Source organism: Salmo salar, chromosome ssa10, assembly GCF_905237065.1.
Source record: "Salmo salar chromosome ssa10, Ssal_v3.1, whole genome shotgun sequence".
NCBI classification, from domain to species: Eukaryota; Metazoa; Chordata; class Actinopteri; order Salmoniformes; family Salmonidae; genus Salmo; species Salmo salar.
The window spans coordinates 42,695,864-42,718,538 of NC_059451.1; the positions used below are offsets into that span (position 1 = coordinate 42,695,864).

General features: G+C 44.5%; 1 protein-coding gene across 2 annotated transcripts in view; it reads right to left on the minus strand.

The window, feature by feature from the left end:
- Positions 1-4,733: 4,733 nt before the first annotated feature.
- Positions 4,734-22,675, minus strand: part of LOC106560448 (rho GTPase-activating protein SYDE2) — a 67,006-nt gene continuing 49,064 nt past the window's right edge. For both annotated transcript variants that reach the window (XM_014123369.2, XM_014123370.2), the window contains exons 5-7: positions 19,704-19,885; positions 19,270-19,501; positions 4,734-8,966 (exon numbers count right to left, since the gene is read on the minus strand). In XM_014123369.2, the coding sequence (XP_013978844.2) occupies positions 8,224-8,966; positions 19,270-19,501; positions 19,704-19,885 (1,157 nt within the window). In that variant the 3' untranslated portion in view covers positions 4,734-8,223. The remainder of the gene's footprint in view (positions 8,967-19,269; positions 19,502-19,703; positions 19,886-22,675) is intronic.

A 22,675-nucleotide genomic window follows, 5' to 3' on the forward strand; every position in this document is an offset into this window, starting at 1 on the left:
CTGCACATGGGGACAAAGATCGTACTTTTTGGAGAAATGTCCTCTGATCTGTGGCTCAGTTGGTAGAGCATGGTGTTTGCAACGCCAGGGTTGTCAGTTCGATTCCCACAGGGAACCAGTACGGAATTTTATTTTTAATGAAATGTATGCATTCATTACTGTAAGTCGCTCTGGATAAGAACGTCTGCTAAATGACTAAAATGTAAATGTAAATGATCTGATGAAACAAAAATAGAACTGTTTGGCCTTAACGACCATCGTTATGTTTGGAGGAAAAAGGGGGAGGCTTGCAAGCCGAAGAACACCATCCCAACCGTGGCAGCATCATGTTGTGAGAGTGCTTTGCTGCAGGAAGGACTGGTGCAGTTCACAAAATAGATGGCATCATGAAGCTGGAAAATTATGTGGATATATTGAAGCAACATCTCAAAACATCAGTCAAGAAGTTAAAGCTTGGTTGCAAATGGGTTTTCCAAATGGACAATGACCCCAGGCATACTTCCAAAGTTGTGCCAAAATGGCTTAAGGACAACAATGTCAAGGTATTGGAGTGGCCATCACAAAGCCCTGACCTCAATCTTATAGAACATTTGTGGGCAGAACTGTAAAAGCGTGCGTGAGCAAGGAGGCCAAAATGGGCCAAAATTCACCCAACTTATTGTGGGAAGCTTGTGGAAGGCTACCCGAAACGTTTGACCCAAGTTAAACAATTTAAAGGCAATGCTATCAAATATTATTTGAGTGTATGTAAACTTCTGACCCACTAGGAATGTGATGAAAGAAATAAAAGCTGAAATAAATAATTCTCTCAAATATTTTTCTGACATTTCACATTCTTAAAATAAAGTGGTGATCCTAACTGACCTAAGACAGGGAATTGGTAGGGAAAACTAGGATTAAATGTCAGGAATTGTGAAAAACTGAGTTTAGATGTATTTGGCTAAGGTGTATGTAAACTTCCGACTTCAACTGTATATATATATTTTTTTTATCCAGCCGTATAAACACTACAAACAGCCTACCAGACTGCTCAGAGTCGTCCGCGTGGTCCGAAAGCACACCATTGCCTCGTTTTGTATCACATTCCGATGATAAAACTGGGGAGGGACAAAAATACATTACAGAATGTGGGAGCAACATGTCGTCCCCCTCGTCCCCAGTGAAAGTTGCACCCCTGATATTCACAACAAGCTCTCATATCAGAATTAGATGTTCATCCATGTTTCTCAAACGTCAAATTTCACAGTCGTTTCAAACGTCAAATTTCGAGGTGTTTACAGTTAAGTCTAGGCATTAACGCAACATTTTTAAGGTTAGGATTATATTTAGCCATTTAAGGTAAGGGTTAAGATTTGGGATAGGCTTAAAAAAAAAAAAAAAAGTTTCTGTTGCTGGATTCGAATATGCAACCTTTTGCTCATGCTTACGTCCATGTGCTATCCCCATCCACAATACTCTAGCAAAACTAAAACCTAGTTGAATGTAACAGCGCTCACTGTTGCCCCTAGTGGCCGGTTTTCACATCATCTCCCAACATCCTCAGACATGGATGGACATCTAATATCGACTTCTATCATTGGTGACCTGGCTGTATTTTCAAACAAGACAAAACAAAACATACAAATACAAAAGATAACATACTGACGCACAAAAACATCAACATCACTCCTGCCCAGACCCACCTGTTCTATCTCCAGTGCCTGCACTACTCTCCGACACATGTCCTTAAATTGCACCATTCTGTTCCTATTCGTCACCCATGCTCTTTCAATATTTACATAATGAAGGATATGTTTTTTCTATTGTCTTAACGATGGAGGATTGGTTGATTTCCAGTTTTTAAGTATACGTTTTTTCAAGATAACTGAAGAGAAGAGTATCGTTCAACACACACTGCCCCCTCATATAACATGTCTTGAAATATGCGGACAGACGGATGAACAACTTTCTAACTCAGCCCATCATTTTTTAACTTCATAGCATTCCCAGAAGGCATGGATCATTGACTCATTGTTAGACTTACACTTAAGACATGACTCTCCGTTGTGCTGTAGAATTTATTAATTTTGTCTCTTGTATAATAAATTCTATACATGAGATTAAGCGTACATTTTTGTTACCTGTAATTTTGTTAGCTATGCTCCAACATTCCCTCCATCTTGTGCCAATATCAGTTATTTTTAAGTTTTGGTTCAAATAGTTTATATTTTTTTTCTAAGAGGTTGTCAGTTGGATCAGTTCTCTGCAAGGTTTTGTATATCTTACCTATCAAATGAGTATCCTTTTCTGACTCAAATAGGATTCCCTCAAGATTGCTTTAATGTCCAAAAGATTTCAAATCAAAACTTTTAATTTGCATGTACATTTACATTTACATTTAAGTCATTTAGCAGACGCTCTTATCCAGAGCGACTTACAAATTGGTGCATTCACCTTATGATATCCAGTGGAACAACCACTTTACAATAGTGCATCTAAATCTTTTAGGGGGGGGTTAGAAGGATTACTTTATCCTATCCTAGGTATTCCTTAAAGAGGTGGGGTTTCAGGTGTCTCCGGAAGGTGGTGATTGACTCCGCTGTCCTGGCGTCGTGAGGGAGCTTGTTCCACCATTGGGGTGCCAGAGCAGCGAACAGTTTTGACTGGGCTGAGCGGGAACTGTGCTTCCTCAGAGGTAGGGGGGCCAGCAGGCCAGAGGTGGATGAACGCAGTGCCCTTGTTTGGGTGTAGGGCCTGATCAGAGCCTGAAGGTATGGAGGTGCCGTTCCCTTCACAGCTCCGTAGGCAATCACCATGGTCTTGTAGCGGATGCGAGCTTCAACTGGAAGCCAGTGGAGAGAGCGGAGGAGCGGGGTGACGTGAGAGAACTTGGGAAGGTTGAACACCAGACGGGCTGCGGCGTTCTGGATGAGTTGTAGGGGTTTAATGGCACAGGCAGGGAGCCCAGCCAACAGCGAGTTGCAGTAATCTAGACGGGAGATGACAAGTACCTGGATTAGGACCTGCGCCGCTTCCTGTGTGAGGCAGGGTCGTACTCTGCGAATGTTGTAGAGCATGAACCTACAGGATCGGGTCACCGCCTTGATGTTAGTGGAGAACGACAGGGTGTTGTCCAGGATCACGCCAAGGTTCTTAGCACTCTGGGAGGAGGACACAAGGGAGTTGTCAACCGTGATGGCGAGATCATGGAACGGGCAGTCCTTCCCCGGGAGGAAGAGCAGCTCCGTCTTGCCGAGGTTCAGCTTGAGGTGGTGATCCGTCATCCACACTGATATGTCTGACAGACATGCAGAGATGCGATTCGCCGCCTGGTTATCAGAAGGGGGAAAGGAGAAGATTAATTGTGTGTCGTCTGCATAGCAATGATAGGAGAGACCATGTGAGGATATGACAGAGCCAAGTGACTTGGTGTATAGCGAGAATAGGAGAGGGCCTAGAACAGAGCCCTGGGGGACACCAGTGGTGAGAGCGCATGGTGCGGAGACAGATTCTCGCCACGCCACCTGGTAGGAGCGACCTGTCAGGTAGGACGCAATCCAAGCGTGGGCCGCGCCGGAGATGCCCAACTCGGAGATTGTATTGTATTTATGTATGTATTTATGTATGTATTTTTAAATATCTACATTGGTCTTTTTAATTCTGTCATGGAACTTAATGTATCTCCTAAAACCAATTATTTTACGGTTCCTATGCTTTTAGTTTTCCATGTGGACCAAATTATCAGTGTATTCTGAAACACTATCCAAGGATTGTTCCATAGGGTTGTTTTTTGGGAGTGATATTGGTTCATGCGGAATCCGTTTAATGTTCTTCCATATTGTTATGAGGTTCTTAACTATGAAGTTGTTAATGTTCTTAGCTTAATCTTTTGAAAACAAACACGTAAAAAGATTCTGAGGATGAGCATGTGCATCTCCAATATGTACCCATTGTTCCTCTTTAGTAAGTTTAACTATATGTCTCAAGTAAAAGCCTTGGGTGGCGAGTTGATACAATTCCAAGTCTGGAAGGTTAAACCCACCTCAGACTTAGGAAGACGTAAAACTTTCCTTTTTATTCCATGAGTTTTATTTGTCCATATAAAGTCTGTTATGGCCACGTCTACTTTATTAAAAGAATGTCTTCAGTGGGGTAATTGGTATTACCGAGAATAAAAAGAAAGAAAAGAAAGGTAGTAGGCTACTCCACAGAGTTAAAATGATGAGGGCTGTCGTTTTGGAATGTCCCCGAAGCTGTGCCAAGCACTGGGAGATTCCCACATCCTAAAAATATTCCCAAAACTCTGCAGAGCCAGGAACACTTACCATCTTTCCTGTCTTTTGTTGCTTTGCTCCAACTTTTCCATAGCAAAGATAGATTAATCCTAACACCTTGGAAATCCATATTTGAACCCTAATACCTTAAAAAGCCTTATTTGAACCCTAATACCTTGGAAACCCTTATTTGAAATCACTTCTAACTTAAAGGCAGGAAGTCAAAGCACAGTAGCAGATTCTGAAAGCAACATCAGTAGAAACCAAGACCCAATAAATAACTGACTGTTAATGACTGTTAATGTTACGACATTTTAATACTGGTCTAAAGGGAATAGCAAAAAGACATATAACAGACATTACATCTCAAAATGGGATGCTTTGAGTGTTTCACTGTACTCTCATCTACAGGCCAATGATTTGGCAGCAGAACATGGTTGAATCAACTTGACAAAATGTAATAACCAGAAAGACGCAAGGCCATGTGAAATATATACTTTAATATGACCATACATTTCTCAAGATCAGTACAAAGTATTATTCTATTTAGTGATGCTTTCATCATTGCTTTCTGTTTCCAAGACATACATACAAACAGGACAGAGATGAAACAAAACAACTATTACAGAAACACGTTGACCATATGACACCTACTGTACATGTGCACGGGCTCAGACACAATGTGGACATGTGACACACTGATTAAGAGAGGTAAGGAGGGAGGGGGTTAGAGAAAGAGAGAAGAGGGAGGAATGCATTGATAGATACAGTGCTAGGCCAGGCCTGGAGGAGAGGAAACAGGGCCAGGCCAGGCCCGGAGGAGAGGAAAAAGGGCCAGGCCAGGCCCAGAGGAGAGGAAAAAGGGCCAGGCTAGGCCCGGAGGAGAGGAACCAGGGCCAGACCCGGAGGAGAGGAACCAGGGCCAGGCTAGGCCCGGAGGAGAGGAACAAGGGCCAGATCCAGAGGAGAGGAACAAGGGCCAGATCCGGAGGAGAGGAACAAGGGCCAGATCCGGAGGAGAGGAACAAGGGCCAGATCCGGAGGAGAGGAACAAGGGCCAGATCCGGAGGAGAGGAACAAGGGCCAGATCCGGAGGAGAGGAACAAGGGCCAGATCCGGAGGAGGAGGAGAGGAACAAGGGCCAGATCCGGAGGAGGAGGAGAGGAACAAGGGACAGATCTGGAGGAGAGGAACAAGGGCCAGGCCAGAACCAGAAAAACATCCTTATATAATGAAAGCTTCACTGGATAGTTTCCCATCAACATAGGAAACTACTGCACTGCAGTGCAATCGCCTTAGGGACTAGCTAGCTGAATGATTTTCCTTTCTTTTAGTCTTTCAATTAAATGTTCTTTTGAACCTGGTTGTTAGTCTGTGTGAGCAGCTGTCAAAGGGATGACAAAAAAGTGGGATAGGAACGAATAGAAAAGAATCTCCATGTACACATAAATATGATACGATAACCTCAGGTGGGAAATATACTGGTTTAAGTCAGTAATAAAGCTTTTGACCATGCAACAATGTTCATCAGTACCTTTTAAACACAACTATGAACACAGATTAGACCAACCGGCGACAAAAACAGATGCCAAATATGTACAAAAAAATATAACAAAAATAACAATATCTCTCTTTCCGCAAGAACGTATTTCTATGTCATATATATTACAGCTTAAGTTGTACCATTAGTCCAGCACGTTTAAGATGTGTACAGGTAGCTTAAGTGGGAGGAAACAAACATAGACGGGTTAGGTGACAACGTCACGAAAACCATGCACGCATTTCAATGGGGCAGAAGGCCATGTGTTGTTGTGGTCCTGGATGGCCAGATAGCTAGCAACAATGACAAGAAGCTGCCATGTGGGGAATTGTAGGTGGCTCGTTTCAGCTTGTTTTATCTTGTTCTTGATACCATGTCTTGTTTTGACTGATGTCACGTCTATGCTAATATGGCGAATATTCTCTAGCTAACTAACCAACTGTAACAATGTATTTGAGAGACAAGTGCTCATTGTGCAAATGTATTTGTTTTCAATGAACATCAGAAACAAAATATAGTTGACATGTTATCAACAGTCTAAGCCAAACCCGTCTGTTTTACCCCATAGTTGCACGTGTTGGTTTTGTTGCTTAACAACCAACCCGTCTATATAGTCTATCATGGGTCAACACTACAAGGTTATGGAGAGCATTTAAATATGCCTGTATGGAAATATATATATAAGCTGTAAAAAATAATATATATACTCCAAATACATTTATATATACATAAATATGTTAAATACTGATCATTCTGAATCCCTGGATTTCTGAAAACTTGCCTTTATCTATTTAGGTAGTGGACTCACGTGTCGTACTAGCCAGAGCCCTCTCCACACAGTAACTGTTTCTATGAAACACGTGAACGGCTGTTCTGCAGGCAGTATGTACCATACGTAAGTTTCCCATATTTGACTTTTTCCTCTTTAAACCCGCAGGTGATCACTGTCTGTCTAGATCATGGGTCTGAAAGTCATTCCATGGAGGGCCTAGTGTCTGCAGGTTTTTCCATTTCAATTAAGCCCTAGACAACCAGGTGTAGGGAGTTCCTTACTAATTCATTACCTTAATTAATCAATTAAGCACAAGGGAGGAGCGAAAACCCGCAGACACTGGGCCCTCCGTGGAATGAGTTTGATACGTGTGGTCTTGATCAGGGTTTCTGGGGAACCCCTGGGTGCACATTAAGACCAAACCCTGGTCTAGATCATGTGGGATGTTGGGGAAGAAGGGCTAAAAGAAAACCAGATATTAATGGTTTTCACCCATGTCATATTCACTAATTCATTTTTCAAATACATGACATCACATGAGTTGTTTTTTTCTATCTCTGTTTGTTGCTACAGATTAGCTGCTCTGTTCTAGCAGGTAGAGAGAAACACGTATCATCGATTATCTCCTTGTTTATGTGTTTCTTCATGGTAATGGAGCAGGTATGTATGTGACTGTATGATACGTTTGTACTCGTACCCGAGGAGGAGGAGGGTTCAGAGGGCTCGCCCCCTCCCTGGTTCTCCTCCCAGTCCATAGCCAGCTATACTGCATGTACCATATACCTAAATGACTTGCACTATACACTAAAGCCTGCCTCATAAGTGCATTGCTGTACGTCATAATGTTTCGTACCTCAATAGAAAAGCTCTCCCCTGCCTTAAAGTCCCACCTTCACACAATTAAGGCACCGTTTACACCCCTGGGGGTCAATGGGTTCTTCTAATAAGAAGAGAAGCAACAACAACAACCGGATAAGAACAACAGAACATGAGCGACATGTAAAAACAAGTCATCAAAAGCAAAACATTAATGAAACATCAAATAATGTCTTGTGGGTAGGTGTTAAATGAAGTGTCCAGCCAATCACGCACCAGAGTTCTAAACACCAGAGTTCTGCAGGGGCGCACGACACGACACGGGTGCACGTGCCACTGAGTCGTCTTTATTAAGAGTCACCACGGCAACCCTGGAGCCCAATTCCTGAACCCCAACAACTCTCCAGTCTCGAAGCCTTTAGAATTAGCTAAGCCTGTTGGGCTGTGTGTTGAGTCAGTAGCCTGTTGGGGCTGTGTGTGTTGAGTCAGTAGCCTGTTGGGGCTGTGTGTTTGAGTCAGTAGCCTGTTGGGCTGTGTGTTGAGTCAGTAGCCTGTTGAGCTGTGTGTTTGAGTCAGTAGCCTGTTGGGCTGTGTGTTGAGTCAGTAGCCTGTTGGGGCTGTGTGTGTTGAGTCAGTAGCCTGTTGGGCTGTGTGTGTTGAGTCAATAGCCTGTAACGGCTGTGTGTTTGAGTCAGTAGCCTGTTGGGCTGTGTTTTTGAGTCAGTAGCCTGTTGAGGCTGTGTGTGTTGAGTCAGTAGCCTGTTGGGCTGTGTGTTGAGTCAGTAGCCTGTTGAGCTGTGTGTGTTTGAGTCAGTAGCCTGTTGGGCTGAATGTGTGTTGAGTCAGTAGCTAACTTTGAGATTGTTCTTGTTGAGCTCTCTCTCCAGGTTGCCTATGAGCGTGTCGATGCTCTCCTGCAGGTCTCGCAGGTTGACCCTGTTGCTGAGAACGGGGCTGATGTCCTGGATCTTCATGTAAGCCTGGTATGTGTGCTCTTTGGGGTTGTGGAGGGGCAGGATGCGCTCATCATCATCATCATCATCATCATCACACACCCTATCGTCTGACGGCTGATCGCCACTGGAGACATCGCTCTCCTCCACTCTCTCCTCCTCTGCTTCTCTCTCCTCTTCCTCCTTCTCTACAGGTCCCTCCATCACCTCCTGGAGTAGTGGGGGTTCCTGTTTTGCTGTAGGTGGCTCTGCCTGTCCTTCCTCCTGTCCCCTGTCCAGTAATCCTTCCTGTCTCAGCTCCTCTCCCCCCTCCTTCCCCCTGTCCTCTCCTTCCTGTCCCTCCTCAGTGACCTCCATATCCTCAGAAGGAACATCATCATAGTCATTTTCCTCCTGGGGCAGAGGAGGGGGGAAGTAGCGCTCTCCACAGCGGCTCCAGTCACCGGCATAACGGTTGCTAGGGCTGTCCAGTCGGCCCGGCCTAGGTCGCAGCACCCCGGCCATCTCTGCATCACTCAAGTTCAGCACCTGGGGACGCTCCTTCCTCCGACGCAGGGGTGGAGCAGCAGGCTGGTCGGCTGGGCCGGGGTGCTCCAGGATGGGGGACGAGGTCTTGCCATGTGGGTCCACCACTATAAGGAGAGATGGAAAGACATAGGAGAGAGAAAGAAAGAGTAAGTTAAAGAGTAAGCAGGAAGTTATTCAGTCAACGCCATAGTCCTAGCTCTGTTAACTCCTGGTGTATGGCACAACATCTCCAAGCATTGTTGGTGCAAACCAGTTATTCAAATAAAAAATATTATAATTTTCATTCAAGCACACTGTATACACAAGGTCCTCCTGGAGTACAGTCACAGTCTAAAAGTGGTATTTCAGACATTAACCCATGCCATGCTGCATAGAAATATGCCAAAGCCACTCCAACACACTCTACTACTTCACTTCTACAGCTGTACTTTTTACCTAGTCTTCAAATGTCTGTGAACTGACCTAACACACGGACCTTCTGTGGGGTGAAGAAGGGCTAGGAAGGAATCACATGATATGAGCATGTCTGAGCTAAGGAGAAGAACAGAACACTGAGCACTCCAACACTCCAGCCACCACAGCCCAGTTACCTGTCTGTCTCTCTGTGTTCCTGCTACACGGTGTCCCCCACAGTACACCTTTACATACCTCCTACTGTCAGTGGCGGAATAAAACAAAACAAAACAAACAAAAAACATTTCAGAGGTAAAACTGACATGTCCACTCACTGCAACAAAAAGCAACCAGTCAAGCAGCCAGTTGACATGAAAGACCTTGAAACTCGACTTTACTGTGACAGCTATTTCATGCTGAAGAAGGTAGAAAGTAAAGTACACAAGCCCCACAGTGGTACAGCAAAGCCAACAGCTGATTTTGATATCATACTGTATGAATGCTTTCAATGAGTCCCACCGTAACGCCGGCGCGGTGTGCCGGGTCTTTCGACAAAAACGTCTGTAGAGTCCGGATGGTTTGACTTATTAAAAGCTGAGACTCCCACGAACATGGATATGTAACATGTTTTGCTCTATGACTTCACAAGCTACACAAGAGTTGTTAGAAGGTATGGGATTCTTCTACATTCTTCTACATAGGAAGTCCCAGGACGAAGTGTCTATAACACTGTAATAAGCTCACATAGTTGCTGTCTCAAACTCCAAACTGTTGTCTGTTATTTCCCAGTGAGCAAACTATTTCTGTACTTAACATTCGTACAAATTCATTTTTTATCAGGTTTTTGCTTTGGTGGACCTTCGTTTTTGTATTGATATTTGTTAATAAAACGAATGAATGCATTTGTTTATATCAAATGTCCCTGACAAGTTAAAAATATCCAGAGCCTCACACACCCTTCTCCCTTTCCCTCTCCTCTCCTCTCCTCTCCTCTCCCCCCTCCCCTCTCCTCTCCTCTCCTCTCCTCTCCTCTCCCTCTCCTCTCCTCTCCTCTCCTCTCCTCTCCTCTCCTCTCCTCTCCTCTCCTCTCCTCTCCTCTCCCCTCCCCTCCCCTCCCCTCCCCTCTCCTCTCCCCTCCCCTCCCCTCTCCTCTCCTCTCCCCTCTCCTCCTCTCCCCTCACTTCACCACTCTGCAATCCCTGACCACCTGCTCTCTGCCCAAACACACATGCCCGCAAGCACACATGCGCGCACACACACAACACACACAAGCACGACCACACACACACTCACCAGAAAAGCACAGCGGTCACCAAGGCCATTGAGTCACACGCACACTTTCACCTCCTTATGAAATTCACCAAATACCAAGGCCAAGCAGTCACATACAGACACATATCTGCCCACACACACACCGTTCATTAACACCCTCCTCCCCCATTGAAAACATAGCAAGTACAGAGGACAAGCCAACTCTCCCAATCACATAACCCCAGACACACACTCACATAACCCCAGAAACACCCACACAACCCCAGACACACCCACACAACCCCAGAAACACCCACACAACCCCAGAAACACACTCACACAACCCCAGATACACCCACACAACCCCAGAAACACCCACACAACCCCAGAAACACCCACACAACCCCAGAAACACCCACACAACCCCAGAAACACATTCACACAACCCCAGACACACACTCACACAACCCCAGATACACCCACACAACCCCAGAAACACCCACACAACCCCAGAAACACATTCACACAACCCCAGACACACACTCACACAACCCCAGACACACCCACACAACCCCAGAAACACCCACACAACCCCAGAAACACATTCACACAACCCCAGACACACACTCACACAACCCCAGACACACCCACACAACCCCAGAAACACACTCACACAACCCCAGACACACCCACACAACCCCAGAAACACATTCTCAACCCCAGACACACATTCACAACCCCAGACACACACACACACACAACCCCAGACACACACTCACACAACCCCAGACACACACTCACACAACCCCAGACACACCCACACAACCCCAGAAACACATTCACACAACCCCAGACACACATTCACAACCCCAGAAACACACTCACAACCCCAGACACACACACACACACAACCCCAGACACACACTCACACAACCCCAGAAACACATTCACACAACCCCAGACACACCCACACAACCCCAGAAACACATTCACACAACCCCAGACACACACTCACACAACCCCAGACACACCCACACAACCCCAGAAACACATTCACACAACCCCAGACACACACTCACACAACCCCAGAAACACATTCACACAACCCCAGACACACACTCACACAACCCCAGACACACCCACACAACCCCAGAAACACATTCACACAACCCCAGAAACACACTCACACAACCCCAGACACACACTCACACAACCCCAGACACACACTCACACAACCCCAGACACACATTCACAACCCCAGAAACACACTCACAACCCCAGACACACGCACACAACCCCAGACACACGCACACAACCCCAGACACACCCACACAACCCCAGAAACACATTCACACAACCCCAGACACACACTCACAACCCCAGACACACACTCACACAACCCCAGAAACACACTCACACAACCCCAGAAACACACTCACACAACCCCAGAAACAAATTCACACAACCCCAGAAACACATTCACACAACCCCAGAAACACATTCACACAACCCCAGACACACACTCACACAACCCCAGACACACATTCACAACCCCAGAAACACACACACAACCCCAGACACACCCACACAACCCCAGACACACACTCACACAACCCCAGAAACACATTCACACAACCCCAGAAACACACTCACACAACCCCAGAAACACATTCACACAACCCCAGACACACACTCACACAACCCCAGAAACACACTCACACAACCCCAGAAACAAATTCACACAACCCCAGAAACAAATTCACACAACCCCAGAAACACATTCACACAACCCCAGACACACACTCACACAAACCCAGAAACACATTCACACAACCCCAGAAACACATTCACACAACCCCAGAAACACATTCACACAACCCCAGACACACACTCACACAACCCCAGAAACACACTCACACAACCCCAGAAACACATTCACACAACCCCAGACACACACTCACACAACCCCAGAAACACACTCACACAACCCCAGAAACACATTCACACAACCCCAGACACACACTCACACAACCCCAGAAACACATTCACATAACCCCAGCCACACACTCCAGGACTATGCAACAATGCAGTGGAAGGTGTGGACCTCGTGTAGAGGCTGAACATATCTCATAATGATTGTGAAATGTTAGGGTGAAGCTGGGAGGGCTAAGGGCTAAGGTTAGGACTGGAATATCCTAGGTGGAGAGGGTACGAAAAGTCATATTTTAACAAAATCGTGCAGTTTGAGGCCATGTGGTGGAAAGTGATACGGGCGCTGGAGATAGGGGTGATGGGTAGTGGGTCTGGGTAGGAGTGATGTAGTTGATGGAGATAGGGGTGATGGCTAGTGGGTCTGGGTAGGAGTGATGTAGTTGATGGAGATAGGGGTGATGGCTAGTGGGTCTGGGTAGGAGTGATGTAGTTGATGGAGATAGGGGTGATGGCTAGTGGGTCTGGGTAGGAGTGATGAAGTTGATGGAGATAGGGGTGATGGGTAGTGGGTCTGGGTAGGAGTGATGTAGTTGATGGAGATAGGGGTGATGGCTAGTGGGTCTGGGTAGGAGTGATGTAGTTGATGGAGATAGGGGTGATGGCTAGTGGGTCTGGGTAGGAGTGATGAAGTTGATGGAGATAGGGGTGATGGGTAGTGGGTCTGGGTAGGAGTGATGTAGTTGATGGAGATAGGGGTGATGGCTAGTGGGTCTGGGTAGGAGTGATGTAGTTGATGGAGATAGGGGTGATGGCTAGTGGGTCTGGGTAGGAGTGATGTAGTTGATGGAGATAGGGGTGATGGGTAGTGGGTCTGGGTAGGAGTGATGTAGTTGATGGAGATGGGGTGATGGCTAGTGGGTCTGGGTAGGAGTGATGTAGTTGATGGAGATGGGGTGATGGCTAGTGGGTCTGGGTAGGAGTGATGTAGTTGATGGAGATGGGGTGATGGCTAGTGGGTCTGGGTAGGAGTGATGTAGTTGATGGAGATGGGGTGATGGGTAGTGGGTCTGGGTAGGAGTGATGTAGTTGATGGAGATGGGGTGATGGCTAGTGGGTCTGGGTAGGAGTGATGTAGTTGATGGAGATGGGGTGATGGCTAGTGGGTCTGGGTAGGAGTGATGTAGTTGATGGAGATGGGGTGATGGCTAGTGGGTCTGGGTAGGAGTGATGTAGTTGATGGAAATGGGGTGATGGGTAGTGGGTCTGGGTAGGAGTGATGAAGTTGATGTTTGTATGATGTCTGTTTTGTACATTTGATAAAATATCAAATGAAATCGTATAAAAAAATAAATAAAGGTCATGTTTTAACATATTAATAAGCAGAATGGGAGTCAATTTGGAGGGCAGGGACAGCGAGGAGTTGCTTGCCTTGCAAGTGTAATCTTAAGCAGTACGCCATGCAGCGTACGTAAACAACACTATGAAGTTAAATGCCGTTAGTGCAGTTGGAATGTTAGTGATCTGAGGGGATCAGACAGGTTTAGCCTTATAGGCTTCTATTCTCCATCCTCCTCAGACTTAAACAATAACACAGGCTTTGACATCTAAACCGCCTAGCAACCCAACACTCATACCCCTCTCTCTCTCATATCCCTCCCTATATCCCTGTACTCGACGGTGCGTATCTGTTCTCATGTCACTGTGCACACAAAGAAGACAGCTGCTGAGAGCAGAACAGTTGGACAGGGAGACAAATGACCAACCATAGAGCCACAGTTGGTCCAGGATGTCTGTCTGCATCCCAAACGACACCCTACAGGGTGTCCACCCACTCTGCCCAGAGCGGGTGAAAATGCGATTTGGTGATGAAATTTCACTTCCTTATGTTGTAAAGTACATTTTACCAAGACAAATATAATTATTCACGTTTTGAATAGTCGGGTCTTCTCTAACATATCATTAACATTAAAAGTTGAAGTCAGTTGAAGTCGGAAGTTTACATACACTTGGTTAGGACATCTACTTTGTGCATGACACATCTACTTTGTGCATGACACAAGCAATTTTTCCAACAATTGTTTACAGACAGATTATTTCACTTATAATTCACTGTATCACAATTCCAGTGGGTCAGAAGTTTACATACACTAAGTTGACTGTGCCTTTAAACAGCTTGGAAAATTACAGAAAATGATGTCATGGCGTTAGAAGCTTCTGATAGGCTAATTGACATTATTTGTGTCAATTGGAGGTGTACCTGTGGATGTATTTCAAGGCCTACCTTCAAACGCAGTGCCTCTTTGCTTGACATCATGGGAAAATCAAAAGAAATCAGCCAAGACCTCAGAAGAACAATTGTAGACCTCCACAAGTATGGTTCATCCTTGGGAGCAATTTCCAAACACCTGAAGGTACCACATTCATCTGTACAAACGATAGTACGCAAGTATAAACACCATGGGACAACGCAGCCGTCATACCGCTCAGGAAGGAGACGCGTTCTGTCTCCTAGAGATGAACGTACTTTGGTGCAAAAAGTGCAAATCAATCCCAGAACAACAGCAAAGGACCTTGTGAAGATGCTGGAGGAAACAGGTACAAAAGTATCTATATCCACAGTAAAACGAGTCCTATATCCACATAACCTGAAAGGCCGCTCAGCAAGGAAGAAGCCACTGCTCCAAATCCGCAATAAAAAAGCCAGACTACGGTTTGCAACTGCACATGGAGACAAAGATCGTACTTTTTGGAGAAATGTCCTCTGGTGTGATGAAACAAAAATAGAACTGTTTGGCCATAATGACCATCGTTATATTTAGAGGAAAAAGAGGGAGGCCAAAGAACACCATCCCAACCGTGAAGCACGGGGGTGGCAGCATCATGTTGTGGGGGTGCTTTGCTGCAGGAAGGACTGGTGCACTTCACAAAATAGATGGCATCATGAGGGAGGAAAATTATGTGGATATATTGAAGCAACATCTCAAGACATCAGTCAAGAAGTTAAAGCTTGGTCGCAAATGGGTCTTCCAAATGGACAATGACCCAAAGCATACTTCCAAAGTGGCAAAATGGCTTAAGGACAACAAATTGAAGGTGTTGGAGAGGCCATCACAAATCCCTAACCTCAACCTATAGAAAATTTGTGGGCAGAAGTGAAAAAGCGTGTGTGAGCAAGGAGGCCTACAAACCTGACTCAGTTACACCAGCTCTGTCAGGAGGAATGGGCCAAAATTCACCCAGCTTATCGTGGGAAGCTTGTGGAAGGCTACCCGAAAAGTTTGACCCAAGTTACTTAATTTAAAGGAAATGCTACCAAATACTAATTGAGTGTATGTAAACTTCTGACCCACTGGGAATGTGATGAAAGAAATAAAAGCTGAAATAAATCATTCTCTCTACTATTATTCTGACATTTCAAATTCTTAAAATAAAGTGGTGATTCTAACTGATTTAAGACAGGGAATTTGTACTCGGATTAAATGTCGGGAATTGTGAAAAACTGAGTTTACATGTATTTGGCTAAGGTGTATGTAAACTTCCGACTTCAACTGTATATAAAAAGTCAGATTTCGTAACCTAATACATCCGATAATAAGCCCCGAGCTCAGTTGACATAGCGGTGCAGGTTTCTCTTTTGAGGATTTTACATATTGTGGTCGTCGTCTTCAAAGTTGCTTCCATGGGTCACAGAAAGCTAATTTAGCATGACACGAGCTGAAATAAATGTAAAATGCTTTGAAAATAAAAAAGCTTGGTATACGCTCAGTGCGCTGTTGTCATTTCACAGAGATACGCTTATTTTTGTGAGAAATCTTTGAAAAAGAACAGGAATTTCGAATTAATATGAAAAGCGTATACTGAAATATGAAAATACTACGTCATGTCTCTAAACTGATATCCATCTTACCTCTATATTGTTTAATGTCCTGCGGATTCGAAAAGAAAGATGAGCCTGTCAGGTAGCCATGTTCTTGCACAGAATCCAGCCAAGCTGATGCAAAACAATTTTCCAGATTTTTTTACCACTTTGTTTCTCTGGCCTCCATTGATTTAGTCACCCTAATTCTGGCCATGCTACAAGGTTAAAAACTTCAATAACGTTTGGACGGATTAGGATAGAGACAAGAAGTTTAGACCATTGGTTTTCTAGAGAATTACAATGAATTTGAAAAGTATGCAGACCCCTTCACTTTTTCCACATTTTGTTACATTACAGCCTTATTCTAAAATTGATTAAATTATTTATTTTTCTCATCAATCTACACCTAATACCCCATAATGACACATTTTTGCAAATGTATTAAAAATAAAAAACAGAAATACCTTATTGTGACCAGTTTCAGGAAAGTAGGCGTTTGTCGCACGTCACTACTTCACAGGAGCGGCATTCGAACGTAAACATTTTTTTTTTAAATCAAAATGCATTATTTAGCAGGCGCTATTGACAGATCAGTTGGAAAAAGTAATGGGCTACTTTCTGCACATGCCACGGTCGGTGTGAACCAGAGTGACTTAACAAGATGTAGCTACAAACAAAACAGAGTTAAATGGTCCCAATCTGCCGTGAACCGTTCATTTATGTATACGGATAATAGTCTAGCTACATTTTCAAATCTAAATTTCAAATTTGGTCAGAAAGTCATTTTTATTGCAAGTTAAAGCGTACTGTTAGTTAGCTAGCAAACATTAGCTTGCTGGCTCGCTAGCTAACGTTATGTGTATGATCTGTGTAGTAATACTTTTCAAACCAGAATTTCCATTTGCTAGTTATAGCTAGCTAACATTGAACCTAGTTTGTTAGCTTTAGCTACCTGCAGATTCATATTACAGCTATGACAATGTTTGTATTGGTAGTAGTATGAGATGGGATTATGCCGGTTCATTGTTTAGCTAGCTAGCTAGCTACCTAGCTAGCTACATGTCTAAACAAAAGACTCCACTTCGGCCGGATTATTACATGACCCATCAAATTAGCCAGGTGTGTCTGGGGGTGGATATGGCCATCCATTGTATTTCATGAACATGTGTACATGTCTAGACAATAGTGACCCATCCACTTAGCTAGATGTGGCTGAGGGATGGTTATAGAATTTCCTTCACATGACCCATCAATTTAGACAAGTGTGGCGGGTAAGCGTCATCTAATAATGATAAAATATCAGGACACTTTCTGTTTTTGATATTACTACTATGCAAGGATCCACTTCACTGTACCGTTTACACCTTATGTGACAAATAAACTTAGATTTTATTTGATATAGCGTGTGTTTACCATATGGCCTCACATGTGAATCCTTAAAGAGATGGGTGGGGCTAAGACTTAAGAGGGTGTGAACGATGCTGAATGGGTGTAGACAAAGAAGAGCTCTCCAGTAGGTGTACCAAAACATTCAAGGGACAACTTGATCAACTTTCAAACAGAATTACTTTCCCATTGTTCCTCAACTGCAGTGTATGATATACCATTTTCTAGCTCTGAGTCTTTACTTTTATCCAAAGTAAAAAAAACACAATTTCACAAGATCCGGGGAAGAGTACCAAAACATTTCTGCAGCATTGAAGGTCCCAAAGAACACAGTGGCTTCCATCATTCTTAAATGGAAGGAGTTTAGAACCACCAAGACTCTTCCTAGAGCTGGCCAGAGCCCGGACTTGAACCCGATCGAACATCTCTGGAGTGACCTGAAAATAGCTGTGCAGCAACGTTCCCCATCCAACTTGTCAGAGCTTGAGAGGATCTGCAGAGAAGAATTTGAGAAACTCCCCAAATACAGGTGTGCCAAGCTTGTAGCGTCATACCCAAGAAGACTCTAGGTCAAGGCTGTAATTGCTGCCAAAGCTGCTTCAACAAAGTACTAAGGGTCTGAATACTTAAGTAAATGTTATATTTCAGTTTTTTATTTTTAATAAACTTACAAACATTTCTAAAAACTGTTTTTGCTTTGTCATTATGGGGTATTGTGTGTAGATTGAGGGAAAAAAACTATCAATTTTAGAATAATGCTGTAACGTAACAAATTGGGGAAAAAGTCAAGGGGTCTGAATACTTTCTGAATGCACTGTATCTACACAATTAACATAGTATTTTACCCATTGGTCAAAAGATGCATTTTTGATTTGACACTTTACACCCTATTCCCTTTATAGTGCACTTATTTTGACCAGGGCCAATAGGGCTCTGAACAGAAGAAGTGCAATATATAGGCAATAGGGTGCCATATTTTCTCTGGACAGTGATTTATATAAAAGCGGCACTACCCAATGAGCTTGGTTTACAACAAGGCTTTGGCCCTCCCAATATGATGAAGCACACTGTGGAGCATTTCATCTATGACGATCGAACAGATGGCGGCGAATGGCTAATTGCTGTGTGTGTGTGTGTCAGCCAAGCCAAACCACCAGAGATCAAAGCGAAAGCCCAGCCTTTTAAAGTCATGTTTGGAACAGAACCACAGAGCTAGGAGCAATTTGCGCTAGAAAGCAGTTCCACCAACATAGTGCCCTTCTAGGAAATGTCTTGATTTTGGGTGAGTGCTTTTTAAAGTGTGTAAATGTAATTAGTTGTTTAAGTTGTTGGCTCAGTGATTCACAATGCCCAGGATGTTCATAATCACAGACTGCCTGATCTTAAAGCCTCATACACTCACTGCAAGATAAAAGATAATTAAGCTTGTCATTAATCAACTATAAAAAATGGATGAAGGATGAGGTTGACTAGATATTAATTTATCCCTGACAAAGATGGCTGCCATTATCTGCGAAATTCTAGAGTTATGAAGGTTTATGACATAGGTCACTCTAGTAATATTGCATCTCTATGGTGGAGGTTACCTGGCCATAGCTGCAGAAGGTAGTGCAGCACCTCGATGTGCTTCTTAAAGTGCAGGGCACTGGCCAGCTCTTCTGAGTCGATGAAGACGCGGTTGCTATGGCAGCTGGCCTCCTGGCGTTGGCTGAGCAGCACGGGGCCGAAGCACACTGCCAGGTTCTGACACGTCATCTTGTTGATGTCGTGGTGTGACGCCACCAGCTTCAGGTGGTCCAGCAGCCTCCGCAGGGTCAACTGGGATTACACAGACAGAGAGCATGCTGGGACAGGGCAGGCTAACACAACTGTACTGCGCTGCCTCAGATATTTTCTTTTTTTACAGCATGGTTCCAGAAACTACATGGAGGATTCGTAATCAGGCCAGCTCAGTACAGCTTGGTTTGGCTCAGGTATGGCTCAGTATTGTGAAAAGCCCTTAAAAGGATCTTCTCCTTACCCTCTCCACCTCTGGCAGGTTCTCCAGCAGGCTGACAGTCTGTTCTGTGTCCACCAGGTCATTCTCACATCCTCCCGCTCCAATACGCAGAGGCCTCTTAGCCATGGAGTCTAACACAGCCTCATACAGGTGCTTTGTGATGAGGGGGTATGGCAACTCACGCAGGTAGTCCTTCAGCACACCTGGAGAGAGGAAAGGATGGACAGACAGAGAGCGAGGGAGGGAGAGAAAGAGGCAGGAGAGAGAGGGAGGCGAGAGAGGGATGGAGAGAGAGGGGGGGAGAAGGAGAGCATGAGAAACCCTTTATGGAATGAACAGAATAATACACTCTGATTATAACAACTCTGGCAACGATGATGACAGCAACCAGATGTTACTTCAGAGGGCAGAAAAGATTTTCACCAGAAAGCAGACTATGAACAACACCACTGTCTGTCTGTACCATCTGGACCTGATTCAGCCTCGATCAGCTGGGCTTTAGATGCTTTTTTCACAGCTCAATCGAGTGAAACACACTACCTCTTATGTACTTCACAAGACAGCTTAAATACCTGACAAATTGCTAACAATATAATCTTAATGAAGAGTCGTTATTGAGAAATCAAAGGCTTTTCTTCTCCCTTAATTTTATACAGCAGGCTGGGCCTGGTACACACTCTGCTGGCTGCCAAGGATTTTAGGACCCATTGTTGTGGTGGGCTCTGTTCTGGGGGCATCTAGGGCGATGCCTGATTGGAATCGGGCGTGACATGGCAGCCTGAGAATGTCGAAGAGGGGGTGGGGGGGGGACTCAATTCTGTGATGGTGCAGACTTTTAAACCTGTAACTCCAGCCACATTCAGCCTCCAACAGGCCCAGACAAAAGAGGCGAGCAAACATGAAACCCACACTGTCTGTCTCCCCTAAGCCCCCTTAAAAGTATTTTATTTTCCTCAAAGGCGAGGAGAAAAAATAACAGACAAATATGGAAATAAAGAAAGACGTCTTGGCAGCGTGTCAATTCTCAGCGGTGGAATGGATTGATATTATTATAATTTTGTCTGTGCGTAACTAGCTATCGGTTTTCAGAGCTTTGAGTTGGGCAGTCAGTGGGTCCTCAGTGACTTGGAGACAGAGATTGAGGCTGTTTCAGTTAGTAACTACTACAGGTCCATTACTATACAAAGACAACTTCAGTTCAGACGCATGTACGTGACTAGATTGACAATAACATCCAGATTAAGCCACTGTAAATAGAGCTGCTTAATTAATTAAGCATGGCATATAATCAGTACATTTAATTGTGTTTTGGCTTTTTCACAACAGTTCTCCAGAGTATACAGTGAGGGAAAAAAGTATTTGATCCCCTGCTGATTTTGCACATTTGCCCACTGACAAAGAAATGATCAGTCTATAATTTCAATGGTAGGTTTATTTGAAGTGAGAGACAGAATAACAATAAAAAAATCCAGAAAAACGCATGTCAAAAATTTTATAAAATTATTTGCATTTTAATGAGGGAAATAAGTATTTGACCCTTCTGCAAAACATGACTTAGTACTTGGTGGCAAAACCCTTGTTGGCAATCACAGAGGTCAGACGTGTCTTGTAGTTGGCCACCAGGTTTGCACACATCTCAGGAGGGATTTTGTCCCACTCCCCTTTGCAGATCTTCTCCAAGTCATTAAGGTTTCGAGGCTGACGTTTGGCAACTCGAACCTTCAGCTCCCTCCACAGATTTTCTATGGGATTAAGGTCTGGAGACTGGCTAGGCCACTCCAGGACCTTAATGTGCTTCTTCTTGAGCCACTCCTTTGTTGCCTTGGCCATGTGTTTTGGGTCATTGTCATGCTGGAATTCCCATCCACGACCCATTTTCAATGCCCTGGCTGAGGGAAGGAGGTTCTCACACAAGATTTGATGGTACACGGCCCCGTCCATCGTCCCTTTGATGCGGTGAAGTTGTCCTGTCCCCTTAGCAGAAAAACACCCCCAAAGCATAATGTTTTCACTTCCATGTTTGACGGTGGAGATGGTGTTCTTGGGGTCATAGGCAGCATTCCTCCTCCTCCAAACACGGCGAGTTGAGTTGATGTCAAAGAGCCTTATTTTGGTCTCATCTGACCACAACACTTTCACCAGTTGTCCTCTGAGTCATTCAGATGTTCATTGGCAAACTTCAGACGGGCATGTATATGTATTCTTGAGCAGGGAGACCTTGCGGACGCTGCAGGATTTCAGTCCTTCACGGCGTAGTGTGTTACCAATTGTTTTCTTGGTGACTATGGTCCCAGCTGCCTTGAGATCATTGACAAGATCCTCCCGTGTAGTTCTGGGCTGATTCCTCACCGTTCTCATGATCATTGCAACTCCACGAGGTGATATCTTGCATGGAGTCCCAGGCCGAGGGAGATTGACAGTTCTTTTGTGTTTCTTCCATTTGCGAATAATCGCACCAAATGTTGTCACCTTCTCACCAAGCTGCTTGGCGATGGTCTTGTAGCTCATTCCAGCCTTGTGTAGGTCTACAATCTTGCCCCTGACATCCTCTTAGAGCTCTTTGGTCTTGGCCATGGTGGAGAGTTTGGAATCTGATTGATTGCTTCTGTGGACAGGTGTCTTTTATACAGGTAACAAACTGAGATTAGGAGCATTCCCTTTAAGAGTGTGCTCCTAATCTCAGCTCGTTACCTGTATAAAAGACACCTGGGAGCCAGAAATCTTTCTGAATGAGAGGGGGTCAAATACTTATTTCCCTCATTAAAATGCAAATCAATTTATAACATTTCTGACATGCGTTTTTCTGGATATTTTTGTTGTTATTCTGTCTCTCACTGTTCAAATAAACCTACCATTAAAATTATAGACTGATCCTTTCTTTGTCAGTGGGCAAACGTACAAAATCAGCAGGGGATCAAATACTTTTTTCCCCCACTGTAGCTACAACTGTCATGACTTCCGCCGAAGTCGGCTCCTCTCCTTGTTCGGGCGGC